Below are 14,053 nucleotides of genomic sequence, written 5' to 3' on the forward strand. Positions count from 1 at the left end.
ATTGATTGTCATTAATTGTAAGCACCTCAACCCTGAGTAGAATAAATAGATGCGTACAGAAAAAGAACGACTGAATACTCTGGAAAGCACTTATCGTAAAATTGATATTTTAAAAGCAGCATAACTGTTGCACGTATTTGCTGTTTTGTGATTGAAACTTTGGGATACATCATTCAACCATTTAGCTTTTGGAATTAAATAGCTTTCATTAAAAATAAAATGAAAAGAGCAAGTACCTTAGCTACTCACACAAGATGCCTGGTTGTTTTTTTAAAAAAAAGGTAAGCTCATCTAGTTTATCTTTGCACTTAAAAATACTGGTTTTCCTTATTGCTTTTCCACCAAACTGACACAGAATTAGCTACATCCATGCAATTAAATCTTAAACAAATATTACCTAATGTGTGTTCAGACAAAGAATTCCTCCATTATAAGGGTACCAATGTTTGTTTGTAATTTATTCAGATTCAAACAGCATAATTACATTTCAGTAGAAATGACTTTATTCTACCGATTTGTGACTTCTGGGAATGCACACTTGTGCTTTCTGCCACACAGTTAGAAAATAACACCAAAAAACAAAAAAAAACTAAACAAACAAAAAAAAAAAAACAGTAAGGCTAACAGGAACAGAGAGTGAGACTAACACATGAACAGAATTCGCACACTATTAACTGCATTTGACTTTTGTCTAAACACTCCAGTGCTGTTTTAGGGAGATTTTTTTTTTGTCTCAATCAATCAGACTCTTTAATCTATTAATACATATTTAACATAACGTTATATTTCATAAACACAAACACACACACTATAGAGATGCGGTGTTCCCGATCCAATCTCTGACTCCATTTCACTGGTGGAACATCTCCAGTCCATAACTTCAGCAACAGAGAGTGAGAGAGGGTGAGAGAAAGAGAAAGAGGGACCAATAACACAGAGGGAAGAGCCGGCCATCTTTAAATACATCACGGGTAGGCTCTTCAGCCACTCCTCCCCCCTTCCATGACTTCATCACGTTATCCTAGAAGGGGAAGTGCACTGAATGAAGTGTGTGGGTTCGTGTTTGTTTTCGTGAATGATCCTCACTGGGGCAGTTGCAGCAGTGTGCCCTGACCCGAGGGCAGGTAGGTGACGTTGCGTGAGCGGCTGAGTTGGAAGGCGATGTCCTCGGCTGCCTCCAGCTTTCTTAGCTCCACCAGACCGTCTCCTGCCACGGCCAGAGAGTTGGCGATAAGCAGCGCAGCCTGGGAATCACCTTCTGCAGAGATAATGGCTGCCTGCTTCTGCTGCTCTGCCTACACACACACAGAAATTTATTATTTCGCAAATTATATACGGATTATAGTCACATTACAAGCTGTTTTATTTCTGTTAAAGTCTGAGCTCATCACCAAAAACTAGTTACAATCATTATTTAGCAGATTATAATAATAATAATTATTATTTTAGGCAGGATATTCATTGTACTAAAAAATTTGCAGTGTAAAATGCAAATTAGGGTGGTTTAGGGTGTTTAGTTTTAAAACATGTATAGGGGAGACTTGAAAAAAGATCCAATAATAATCAGGCTACCATGTGCAACGTTCTTCACATAGAAACAAAAAAGGATCTCTTTTAATTAGATTAATAATGAGTCTTAACTAATTTTGATGCTAAAAAAAAAAATACTCAAGCCTTAGCTTGTGAAATTTTTTGCAGGACAAAAAAAAAGCAGCTGCTCTTTTCTGTTGTTACTTTAACAGTTGTCTCTCAAGTTGGTGAAAAATGAAACTAATACTCGCTCTTGCACCTCTTATGGAACATGTTTTACTCTTTCACTTACTTTCTCTACAATGAACCTTGCTCTTTCGGCTTCCTGTTGGGCCACCTGCTTCATCTCGACAGCCTCTGTGAACTCTTTTCCGAAGGTTAGATGCGTCTAGAGAGATTAATGTAAAAGTTATGACCTATCGAGAACATGAAACATCTTTAACATAGAAAGAGAATTGTTGAAACAAAGGCAGAGGGAAGAGGAGTTTACCAGCGATACGTCATCAAGGATGAGCCCGAAGGTGGACGCTCTCTCGGTCAGATCTTCACTGACCTGCCTGGACACGAGTTCTCTCTGAGTGATCAGTTCTCCAGCATCGAACCTGGCCTAGAAATGCACAACAATAGGTTAATTATACAAATTATATTTAAAGACTAAAGATTTTTCTATACATGTAATGCTACTCACCACAACAGCCTTTAGCACTTCAGTGGTGATGGAAGGAAGCACTCTTTCATCATAGTCTTCACCGATGCTGGTGAAGATCCTGGGTAGTTGACCTGCTACAGGCCTGAACAATATTCTCAAAGTGATGTTCACATTCTGCAGATCTGACAAACAGAATGGGAGATATAATACAGTTTGTTAGGTTTAAAACAGAATTATAGACACAGGAAACACTTATCGTATAGAGCAATTTATGTTGTTCATGTAGGGCTGAAGCGATTCCTCGAGTGACTCAGGTAATTCGATTACAAAAAATTATTGAAGCAAAATCTTCTGCCGCAAAGCTTATTTTAATTAATTTTAAAAGCTTGCGTTATGTTTTTCGCAATTATTTGTTTGGCATGACACAGCGCGCTTCTGGATGCAAGCCCCCAGTAAACACCAACGAAGGAGAAGCGCTTACGTCACCCACAAAGCGGAAGGAGACGCAAACAGTTAGCTGTGTATTGATTTGAGGCAGCGTTCTGTATTGGCCTTGTGTTGTGTATAATGACAATGTTTATTTTTAATAAAATGCTGTATGCATAAAAAAAAAAAAACGTTGATTTTTCTAAAAAGAAAACCAATTAATTTGTTTCTCTTTACACTGCTGTTTAATTAAGCAAAAGTACACTATCTGATTACTTGATTAAATTTTTGTTAGAATACTCGATTACTGAAATATTCGATAGCTACAGCCCTATGTTCATGTACATTCATGATTACACCATTTTGCAGATCACTAAGCTGTCTTAAAACAAATCCTCAATACTACACAATGAAAATTAATTAAAAGATAATACTAAATAAATAAAATAAATTATTATTTTTACTGGAATGACATGATCATGAACATCTCATATTAAGATGATCGTCAGTCTTCTTTCGGATGGAACTTACCTTTGCTACCAGTGATGACAGGAACGTTGCGGGGTCGGGACCTGCAGTCAAAGATGATGGGTTTCTGTACCCAAGGAATCAGGAAGTGTGTTCCCTCTCCAACCACGACATCCTGAACTCCTCTAAAGCGGTCGAAGATGACTGCCCGGTGGCCAGCATCGACTGCAGAACAGATAGAGAAGAAATATACCTTATAACAACAGAATTCTAATATTTAAAATGATCAACTTATCAAGAAGTTGCAGTGCGATCTAAGTAAAGCTGAATCATTATAAATCAGCACCCTTTAAAATATTGTAATATTTACCAAGTCATAAGTGCGATCGCAAGGTTTGGTATGTAGTGTGTAAACAGTAACAATAAAAGTTACAATAGGAAACTTCTTATTCTGTATCTCTGTCTAACATCCATGTTTCAATGTTACAATTTCATATGGAGGAATAGTATTTAGTGAAGAAATGTTAGCCAACACAACAAAATGTTATGAAATGCTTTCATTAAAGTCAACTGGCGAATTAGAACTGGCTGAAAATGAGCAAAAAAAAAAAAGTTTTACGCAAAGTATTTAAAGTTAAACAGCTAAACACCGGTCGACCTAGCTTACCTTAGTCGACTTAAGTTTGTCTTCTCCTAAAGCCACATCTACTTCATCTACAGCACTTCACTATATGCACTTATGAGTGTGCAGTTGAAATCTACTTAATAAACGCAATCTTGCACGTTCATTCCACACACTTTACAGTAACAAGTAAAAATTTAAGTGAATTCCTAAATCCAACAAATGACGTTGTACATTCTTTAAATCATGCTTATGAGTGTGCAATTAAAATCCACAAAAAGACTAAAGTCATGGGTACATCTAGTATATAATCGTGCACTTATAAATTTCAACTATTTTTGCTTACATCTATCAGAGTGGTCTGGGCTTGTGCACAAAAAGGCACCACAAACAGTTTTCAGACAGGCCTTTACGGATATTATTTCTGTCCGTTGGGATGTTTTGTTTTTCGCCACAACTGTGTTCATAGCCTTCATGTGAATTTGGTGTCTGCCTACGCCTTCCTCCATTGGTGGAGTGTTGTAGCAGATAAAAAAAAAAAATATTCTGAAACTCTGCCAGACACTTCGTAGTCAGCTTTCTGTGGCCTAGTTACACTAAATCAGCAGCTACTGTATAATACGGCACCTATATTTGTGTTTATTGTGTTTTCAGGAAAACCAGATTGAGAAATTTATATATACACATATACGCACACACGTAAAACTTAGCTATGAATCTTAAAACATGCCTTGTACATTTACCGCTAATAAAATTATAGTTTAATGGAAAGGTTAAAGCAAAGTTTCCTCTGAAAGATATCTTCATAGAGTCACAAAAAGTCAAAGTATTTAAAATGTATTGGTAGCTTAATTTTTTTTTTTTTTATTTATTTTTTTTTTTTTACAAATTTTGTTGTATACTTTCAATTTTAAAACTGTGAATAACTATTTACGTCTTGAATTCCCCATCAAGCATTATAATGAAATTGGCTCTACAGGCTTTACAGGGTATAAGCAGCAAACACATCTCAATATCAACTGTTTAAAGGGAATCATTGCATGTTTTTACACAATGTAGAAATAAATATAAATCATGGAATTAGAAAGTGTGTCCAAAGTTTTTGACTGGAAGTGTATCAGACATATATTTATCTGAGATGTACATTTATGTCAGAGATAGAACCAAACATCAAAGTACAACTCACATCCGAACTAAAAAAAATATAGGATTTGTGTGTTCAGTCAGTCCTAAACAATAATTAATTAGATGGGTGACACATTAGTAAAAAATAATAAAAATAAATACATCAATAAAATGTTTTATTTAAGTCAGGTGTATCAGGGTAAGAATCATGCATAGTGCCTAATGTATAAGCCTCTGGAGGCAATGTTATGATATAGTATTGGTCAAGGTCTAGTCTCTGTAGGGTTATTATAATAAATTATAATTATTTAACTCGCTCAACCTTCTCACCATTGTATAGGGCAGAGTTAACCACGCCTCCTCCGATGGCCAAGGCCAATCCCAACTTTCCAATGGACTCGAACAGCTTTGCCATGGCAACAGAGACTCAGGGTTCTGTAAAAAAACAAAAAAAGCAAAAAGAGACAAGCTTTTATTTTACCCCCACACATCAGTTCAAAATGGGACACAACACACAATATTTCTATACAGTAATGAGACTGAAAGGAGCATGAATTCTGTTTATCTATTTATATTATTTTGCCAAAAGTATTCGCTTCTCTGCCTTCAAACTTGCATATGAACTTGATTAACATTCAATTCTTAGTCCATAGGGTTTATTAATACGATGTTGGCCCACCCCTGCAGAAATAACAGCCTCAACTTTTCTGGGAAGGTTTTCCACAAGGTTTAGGAGTGTGTTAATAAGAATTTCTGACCATTCTTTAAGAAGCAGATTTGTGATGTCAGACACTGACACTGGATGAAAAGGCCTGGCTCACGATGTCCGCTCTAATTGTTCCCAAGGTGTATTATCGGGTTGAGGTCAGAACAGGAAGGGGCCGTCCCCAAACTGTTCCCACAAAGTTGGGGGCATGAAATTGTTAAAAGATGTCCTGGTATGCTGAAGCACTAAGAGTTTCTTCCACTGGAAGTAAGGGGCCAAGCCCAGCTCCTGAGAAAGATCACGACATCAGTTCCAACATAATTCTGAATCAGTGCACAAAGCAGGGACCATAGAGACATGGATGAGCGAGTTTGGTGGGGAAGAACTTGACTGGCCTGCAGAGTCCTGACCTCAACCTGATAAAACACCTTTGGGATGAATTAGAGTGGAGCCTGCGAGACAGGCCTTCTCGTTCAACATCAGTGTCTGACCTCACAAATGCACTTTTTTTGGAAGAATGGACAAACATTTCCATGAACACACACAAATCTTGTGGAAAGCCTTCATAGAAGAGTTGAAGCTGTTATAGAGGTAGAGAGTGAGTCAACATTATATTAAACCCTATGGATTAAAAATTGGATGTTACTCAAGTTCATATAAAGAATACTTTTGGAAATATAGTGTATCTAACCACCCATCTGATCAAATTCTGTCAACTTATATGCAAATGAACCATGGGTTTGGGTAATAAAACGTGAGTACCAATAAAAAGTCAATTCTACTAAAACCGAGGCATATATTATTTTAATTCGAAAACAGACTAAAGCTGCACACTAATAAGAGTATGCAATTTTTCTAATTAGATTTAATAATGATTCTCAGTTGCAGTTTGTTTGAGCCATCTGACGCAAGCTAGCCTGCCTGACATGTAACTAGCCCAATTTAGCTAACCTTACACATGCACCGTTTTAGAACATACAATCCCAATCTGTTTATTCCTAACAGCAGACCCTATTTGTATTATTATTATATCTAACATGCTATAAAAGAACATACTTTTTATAATGTTATATAAGACAAAAAGCTGTTTGTTCTAGCGCAACGTGAGAACTCACCGAGCGGCTGACGGTTCGCTGTGACCTCCACTGGAGCGACGTAGGAACCACATGAACGTGCGTGCATTGTACGCATGCGCCAAACAGCTAAATACCAACTATTCTGATTGGTCGCAGCGCAGCTAGACGCATGAGTATAGCGAGACATTATTGGTTCACTTGAACGCCTCGGCTAGTGTATTTTTCTACATAGCGTAGTTACAGGGTTAATCCAATTTAAAGCATTTCGGAGAAACAAAAGGATATTTTACACACTGTGATAGAAAAACTATAATTTATTTTTTTAACTGATTGGAAAAAGAATAGTAACGGGATTACACTGAGTTAGTCAGCAAAGTGCACGCTAGTGGCATCTTCTGGTCAATAAGGTGAAGTGCATTGCACCCTAAATCTTTTTTTTTTTTTTTTTTTAAACCTATGAATAAATTCATAATGCACTGAACACAATGTGGCAACTTTATGCTATCTGTTCCTATTGACCTCAGATCAGGGTTACGTCTCTTCGCTTGTGTCACTCGACCTTAATTCAGATATTAGAAAATATAGTAGGAATTAATAATGAATTAACGCCCCTCTCCTGGCTCAGGTCTTATATGACTGATCATTATCAGTTTGTAGATTTAAATAGTGATGATTCTGAAACTCCGGGAAATTTGGGTTCAGGGTTTTAGGCCCACTACTATTTTCTCTTTACATGCTTCCTCTGGGCAACATAATGCATAAGCATGATATTAGTTTCCACTGAATAGCATTCTCAGAAATATTGCCAAGAAAAAAAATGCAGTATTGTCATAACACAACGCAGAAAAAATAGTTCATGCCTTTATCACCTCTACGTTGGACTACTGTAACAGCTTACTATCTGGATGTACAACTAGGTGCACAAATAAGCTTCAGTTAGTCAGAATGCAGCAACGAGAGTCCTTACTAGAATTAGAAGATACAAGCACATCACACCATCTTATCCACACTGCATTTGCATTGATTTTTAAATAATACTTTTCACCTATAAAGCATTAAATGGTTTCACACCACAGTACCCAGGTGAACTCCTAGGTGAACTGTCTTATGATCTGCCACGCCTACTTTGATCAAAGGATGCAGGCTGCTTGTCAGTACCACGATTTATGGAAACTACAGCAGAGGCAGAGCTTTTTCTTACAAAGCCCTAAAGTTATTGAATAGCCTTGAAATTAATTTTCAGGACTCAGACACAGACTCAGGCTAAAAAACCTATTTATTTAGCCAAGCATTGCTGTGAATAGATTTGTCTTAGGCAAAGATGCAGGTCTGGGGGACTTATGGACGTAGAGTATTATGTAGATACTATGTAGATATTATTAATATAATGTAGGTATTTTATTATATGTATGTAATTATACACATGATATAATATGTAGATCTTATAGATATAAATATAATAGATTTGTCTTAGGTTAAGATGCAGGTCTGGGGGACTTATGGACGTAGAGTATTATGTAGGTATTATGTAGATATTATGTAGTAGAGTATGATTTTTTTTTAACAAAAAAAGGCCTATTCTCTCTTCTCTTCTCTTCTCTCCCCCTGTCTCTCACTGCTGAGCTGCCAGTGATCCAAACCTTCTCTCATCTCCTATCTTCTCTGTCTCCCTAAGTCCACATCCACATTATACATTTAGTGACCATACTTAGTGGTTATCTTTCTTTCTGTCTCTCTCAAGGTTTCTCCTGGTGCAATAGCAGGGAGTTTTTCCTTGCCACAGTCGCCCTAAATTTGCTGATAATTCTGATTGATACATATTGCAACACGCGCAGCGTCACAATCAAGAGCTATTGAGCTGCGATTTACTGACTCGGCAGTAATGACGTGTGATCATGATGAGTGGCTTAGTTTTTGAAAGTGTCATGTAACCTGACAGCACAAGTGCCTGATGCTGTGCTCAACAGCGACTTTACATCGGAGGAGGTTCCTTCTGCAACCATACTATGGCCCAATAAAACAACAGCAATAAACATCAAACATCAAACGGGACATTTGTTACATTTGTTTTTTGTTTTTTTTTAGAATGGGAAACAATGTTTTAGTTTTTCTTAATGGCTAGGGGGAATGGAAATATTACTTTATTTAAAAGGCAGCTGTTATTTTGTTATGGTGGTTTATGGCAAGGTTGGTTTATACAGTAGCAAGGTTGTTCTGCTGATCCAGGGTTGGGTTTTGAGTCTCACCTCCGGTTTGTGTGCCTGAAGTTTGCATCTTCTCCATGTGCTAGATGAGTTTCCTCCAGGTACCCTGTTTCCTCCCCACAGTCCAAAAACTCTTAGCATTTCCAAATTACCAGTAGTGTGTGTGTGTGCCATGTGATGGATTGGAACTTCAATCCAGGCTGGATGAATATCAGTCATAGTAATAATAATGTAATGCAAACATAGAAACAACACATTGTTTTTCATTGCAGTATTTTAAAAATAGAAATGTCAACATCAGTTAAAATTAGGTAATTCTTGAAAAAAATCCTTATATAATGTAATACTATTTATTTTATGGTGCAAAAGTCTTAGGCACCATATTATCTTTAGTAAAAATTTAATTATAATATATTTTTTTTCATGTCTGCATTATTATGTAAAAACATTTACTGTTTACAAACATAACTTTTTATAAGCATGCCTATCAAAAAGCAACAAATTACATGGCAGACCAGTTTTTTGGATGGAAACAAACAAACAAAACAAAACAAAAACACTGGCGTAAGCTTCTGGGTTGTGCATGAAAATAGAACATAGCAAATGTGACAAAATTATTATAAGAACTCTGACAGTAAAACCTAATAGCTATTTTACTTACAGAACTGTGCAAAAGGCTTTGGCACAAAAATGACATGAGCAAATATGCCTGTGAAAACATTTCTACATGAAATAAACTTCTATAAAATGTCAGAAAGGTTTTCATACCAAATATTGACTGGTATTAAATAGTCAATATTTGGTGTGAAAACTCAATGCTTAAAAAATAATCAGTAGTGTTAGATTTGTGCAGTTTTATAAACAAACTATATAAGAGGTTTTGTAACGATGTACTGATGTAACCATAAACTGAACAGGCAAAGGCGCGGACATTTATACACGCTGTTGCCAGGCAACGCCGCCGTCAGGCAATCAGCCTGAATGAGCCGCACCTGGCGGCGTGTTTATACAGTATAAAGGGTCCTGATACCGCGCCACTTCGTGTGATCTTTGCACTGGTAAAGGTATTAGGGCAAAGACAAAGAAAGAAAGAAAAATTAAAGACAAGCGCGCAGGAAGAGACATAGAGAGAAAGAGCGCGCGAGAAAGTGAGGGAGAGCGACACGCATGAGATTAGCGCGCGCTCTCGGGTTAAAGTGCACAATGCGAAACCTCTCTCTATAAATCCTCGGTAAGGGCAGAAGCCCCGAGAGGATATTAGTTTTTTGTTTTTCAGAGCCCCGTCTGTTCTCGCGTAGACGGCGGAGCTCTGTTTATTGTGTTTTCAGTTTTCTCTCACAACTCCTATTTCACTGACCCCCTCTAAAGCCCTGCGTCAGGGCTCTTACCATTAAAACATCTCGTGGTGCGGCTCTCCACACCGCACCACCGTAACAGTTTTACTGAACATGCTGGAGAGTTCTTTTGGTAACTTATTTCTCTATTTAAAAATTGTCATGTTTGCTTTCTTTATGTCATGTTATGTTGCTATGTTTTAACACAAATCAGTTCATAGATTTTTTTTCTTCCTAATAATTCTACCTTAAGGTGATACGATTCTGGCTCAGTGGGTGGTCAAGGAAATGCAAACAAGTGATGTCATATCTCTTGCTATCAAATGTGCCTTGAAAATTCAGAAGGAGTTTGCCATTCAGTAGATGAAATATGACTGCGAGCTACAGGTCAAAATTGGTACTCATTTTTATTTCTACATGCATGCTTGTCACATTATTACTGTTTTATAGTGTGTTTTTATATGATGAAGCCTACTCATGCCTTTTTATTTGTACGTGGCAGCCATATCTGCTGGAAGGCTCTCTAAAATAATAGTGGAAGAGAAATCAAGGTGTTTTTATGTCATCACCGGCCCAGCAGTGGATGGGGTGCGATTGGCTGAGCCTCTGGCAAATCCTGGGGATGTTATCCTCTTACTTAAAACATGGAAGCTTTGTACACAAGAAAACATCAAACATATTGAGAATAAAAAACCCGGCAAGGTTATAGTTTTAAGCCTCATCTGTCACTTTAGCAGAGGCCTTTTTATTTACTCCACCGGAATAGACTACATCAATCTTTTCAGGCTTTTTTTCTAGACGTTAAACTTGCTTCAAATGTTAAAACAGATCATAACATATTGAACATATTGTTGAAACATATCAAGAAGGATTCAAAGTTCTCAGGGGAAATGTACCATCGGATGCTGAGCAAGGACAAGAAAATCTCTGCTTTCAAGGTAAGGAGCATTTTACATACATATATATACACACACACACACACACACTGCAGGAAAGCCAATTTGCGGACTTCAGTTAGCCTAACATGCATGTGTTTGGACTGTGGGAGAAAACCCAACAAGTACTGTGAGAACATGCAAACTCCACACACACAGACCGAAAAAGGAGTTGGACCCTCTGATGTTTAAGGCCACAGTGCCACCTACTAACTAACTAAGAAATCTTAAATAATGACACCAATCAGGGAAGTCCGAACACACAGCATAAAACAAAGAGTCCATGGGTGCAAGATGTCCTCCAGGGGTTATACCTGACATATTATGTATATTCATATGCTTAATAAATAATAGAGAATTTATATAGAAAATAATACATCATGTAAGCAAATCTATCTATTTTTGTCTCAGTATTTTCAATGAGACCATTTGAGGACTGTTTGGCCTTCGAGAACAGTCATGAGTCAGATGCGAATCTGGTGGCTGATAAGAGTCTGATGATGCATCTGTACTCTCCACTGGCACTGCGGTAAGAACCTTCACTCAGTCAGACATAAAAGATTGAGAACTGTCCTGAAAAGAACTGTCCTGAATGAGTATGAGAACTTCTACAATAAAGCGTTTGGCATGTACAGTACCATCAGCTGTCTCCATCCACTCTCTCAGCGGTGTGGTCACATTCCTCGAGGGGAGCGTTCTGTTGTTCAAGAAGGAGCTGGTTAAATCCAATAAACACTGGAAGACGTCCTACAAAAAACCCTGAAGGTTTTTAATACTTTAATTAGTAGCGTTTTGCAGACTTCACACAGCGCTTTGGTGAAGATCACGTCTTCGTTCCACTTAAATGCATTTCCGTACCGACTGGTTGGCAGGACGACGCTGGTGGAGAGCCTCCTAAAGGCTGCTCTGGAACTGTGTGGAAAACAGGGAAACCTGTTGGACCACAACCAGATCAAGCAGTGTAAAGTATACAAGCACAAAGCTCATATCCACATACTTTTCACCAACTTCCACTAAACATCTCTAAAAAGGAATAATTAAGATTACAATGGTTTGGCCTGGTTGTCGTAGCAACATCTGTGGCCGCATCAGGTCTCGAACAAAAAAACAGTTTACAGTTTAGCGTTTAAACTGTTCGACCAATCTTCTGCCTTTAAAGTTTAAACAAGGCAGGACACCTGGCTTTGTAGTTGTGTGTGCAAAATCAATCATCGGCGAGAAAGAGGTCAGGTTGTGTACTCTCTAGAAAACCCATTATAGTCTATGGAATAGTTTCTGCAGTGATTCTAGTGCCATTTTTGAAGGGCTGGATCATTTTTGATCAACATGGTTTTTATCAAAGTACTAGAGCTTCTTTAAGTCGGTTTGTACTGGTTTTCCAATCGGACCCAAATGAGTTAGCTAGGAATAAGGAGGAAAAAGTGCTTCAGGCTATGTACCAATTATCATAACTTTGCTCCGAGGGTGAGATAGTTTTATTGAGCGTGGGACGCCCGGCTGAATGTGTTGATATAATTTTCTTGGGGGGATAGAGGGTGTTGTGCGTGGAAAGGCGATAAGGCTGGCTAGTTCCAAATCGGAAAAATTGTAATTTTTGGAAAAAGCTGTTTGTCAGATTCCTTAGCAAAATAATAGCACATCATTTCCAGTGGGGAGGAGAGATCGCTCCATCATCATTTATTGTCAAAGTGTTCACGCTTCAGAAATACAACAATAATAGTAGGGAAGCATATGTTATTAATGAATCCCAGAGCTCACAGTAGCATTGCCTCACTGCTTCAGGCTTTATTTTGAGCTTGGTTTACTGTCCTAGTTTTCATGTTTTCTCTGAGTGGATTTTTTAAATTGTTTATGAAGTTCTGTGTTTACGTGCTGCCCTGTGATGTGTAAGTGTTTTATCCAGCTTCCATTTTGACTTAATAACTGATGATTTCAAAATACTGCTTATAATTTCAAGATATCAGGTTATGTCATATTTTACTGCAAATTCTAAAGCTGTTCAGTTATTAGGTTCAAATGCCATAATATATTAATTGCAGCTAATTATTGAACAGTAGCTAATAATATTCATGTCTATAGAAATTTTTCCACCACTTGTGGTTCATGGCTTCTGTAATGTCATTAAGTAAGTGTATAGAAATTACACTTTAATAAATTCACTTTTCTTTGTTTTAGGCAACATGGTCTGGTGCATGCAGTCAGGTCCAATCTGGTTGCCTTACAGACGCTATACCTACTGTATGCCCTCTGCGGATAAGGAAGCAATATTTATGCCTGAGAAGCTGTTTCTGTGTAGTTTTAATTTGGACCTCACCTCATCAGAAACACATTCCTCTACTGAAAGGTGCAAGTTGTTTATCAGTACCTAAGCTATAAAAGTCTAAAGTTTTTCCCTATACAAACCTAACACTTTTAATAAGTCCGTGGAATAAATTTTTTTGTGGTTATTATGTAAAACTGCTGATATTTAAAAACCAAACAAATATACTCACAGGGTTTTTAAAGTCTGCTAATTGTCACTTTTTTTTTCATGCATTTATGCCAGAATGTCTGAGCAAGTGCTCAGGGCTGAGATCACAGGTAAGGGTAGAAAGCTGTGGTCAGTAGTCACAGTAGTCAGGACACTTCTTGTCATATTGGCTGTAGCGATATTTCTGACTATGCACTATATGGCCAAAAAAAGGGCAGAACTTTGGGGAACCAATTGTAAGTTAATATGCCAATGCTCAGGTACCCACATATTTTTATCTATATAGTGTACATTTAATGAAGGACTAATGCAATTCATATGATACAATCCTGTGAAAATGTGTGCTTTATCTGAAAAAATATATTCACTATAATATACGTATATACTACTTATGTGGCACTAATTTGTCTATTTTAGATAAAAGCCAGCTGTGAAGGTGGTGTATGAGGATGACGAGTATTTCAGATTTTTTATTTTTATTTTGTCTGATTCAGTGTTCTGTGTACTG

General features: G+C 37.4%; 1 protein-coding gene across 1 annotated transcript; it reads right to left on the minus strand.

The window, feature by feature from the left end:
- Window positions 1–428: 428 nt before the first annotated feature.
- On the minus strand, window positions 429–6,713 carry phb (prohibitin). Its single transcript, XM_053514134.1, has 7 exons — window positions 6,642–6,713; window positions 5,151–5,255; window positions 3,137–3,298; window positions 2,219–2,361; window positions 2,021–2,137; window positions 1,823–1,918; window positions 429–1,295 (listed from the first exon to the last, which is right to left on the minus strand). The coding sequence occupies exons 2-7, from the start codon at window positions 5,233–5,235 to the stop codon at window positions 1,083–1,085; spliced, it is 816 nt and encodes a 271-aa protein (XP_053370109.1). The 5' UTR covers window positions 5,236–5,255; window positions 6,642–6,713; the 3' UTR covers window positions 429–1,082.
- Window positions 6,714–14,053: the final 7,340 nt, after the last annotated feature.

Source organism: Clarias gariepinus, chromosome 16 (genome assembly GCF_024256425.1).
Source record: "Clarias gariepinus isolate MV-2021 ecotype Netherlands chromosome 16, CGAR_prim_01v2, whole genome shotgun sequence".
Lineage (NCBI taxonomy): Eukaryota > Metazoa > Chordata > Actinopteri > Siluriformes > Clariidae > Clarias > Clarias gariepinus.

Coding starts and splice junctions, on each gene's coding strand:
- phb (XM_053514134.1), bottom strand. CDS start 5,235: ATGGCAAAGCTGTTCGAGTCCATTGGAAAGTTGGGATTGGCCTTGGCC. Junction 3,299..5,150: donor TAACTCTGCCCTATACAATG/GTGAGAAGGTTG, acceptor TCTGTTCTGCAG/TCGATGCTGGCCACCGGGCA. Junction 2,362..3,136: donor TGTCATCACTGGTAGCAAAG/GTAAGTTCCATC, acceptor TCTGTTTGTCAG/ATCTGCAGAATGTGAACATC.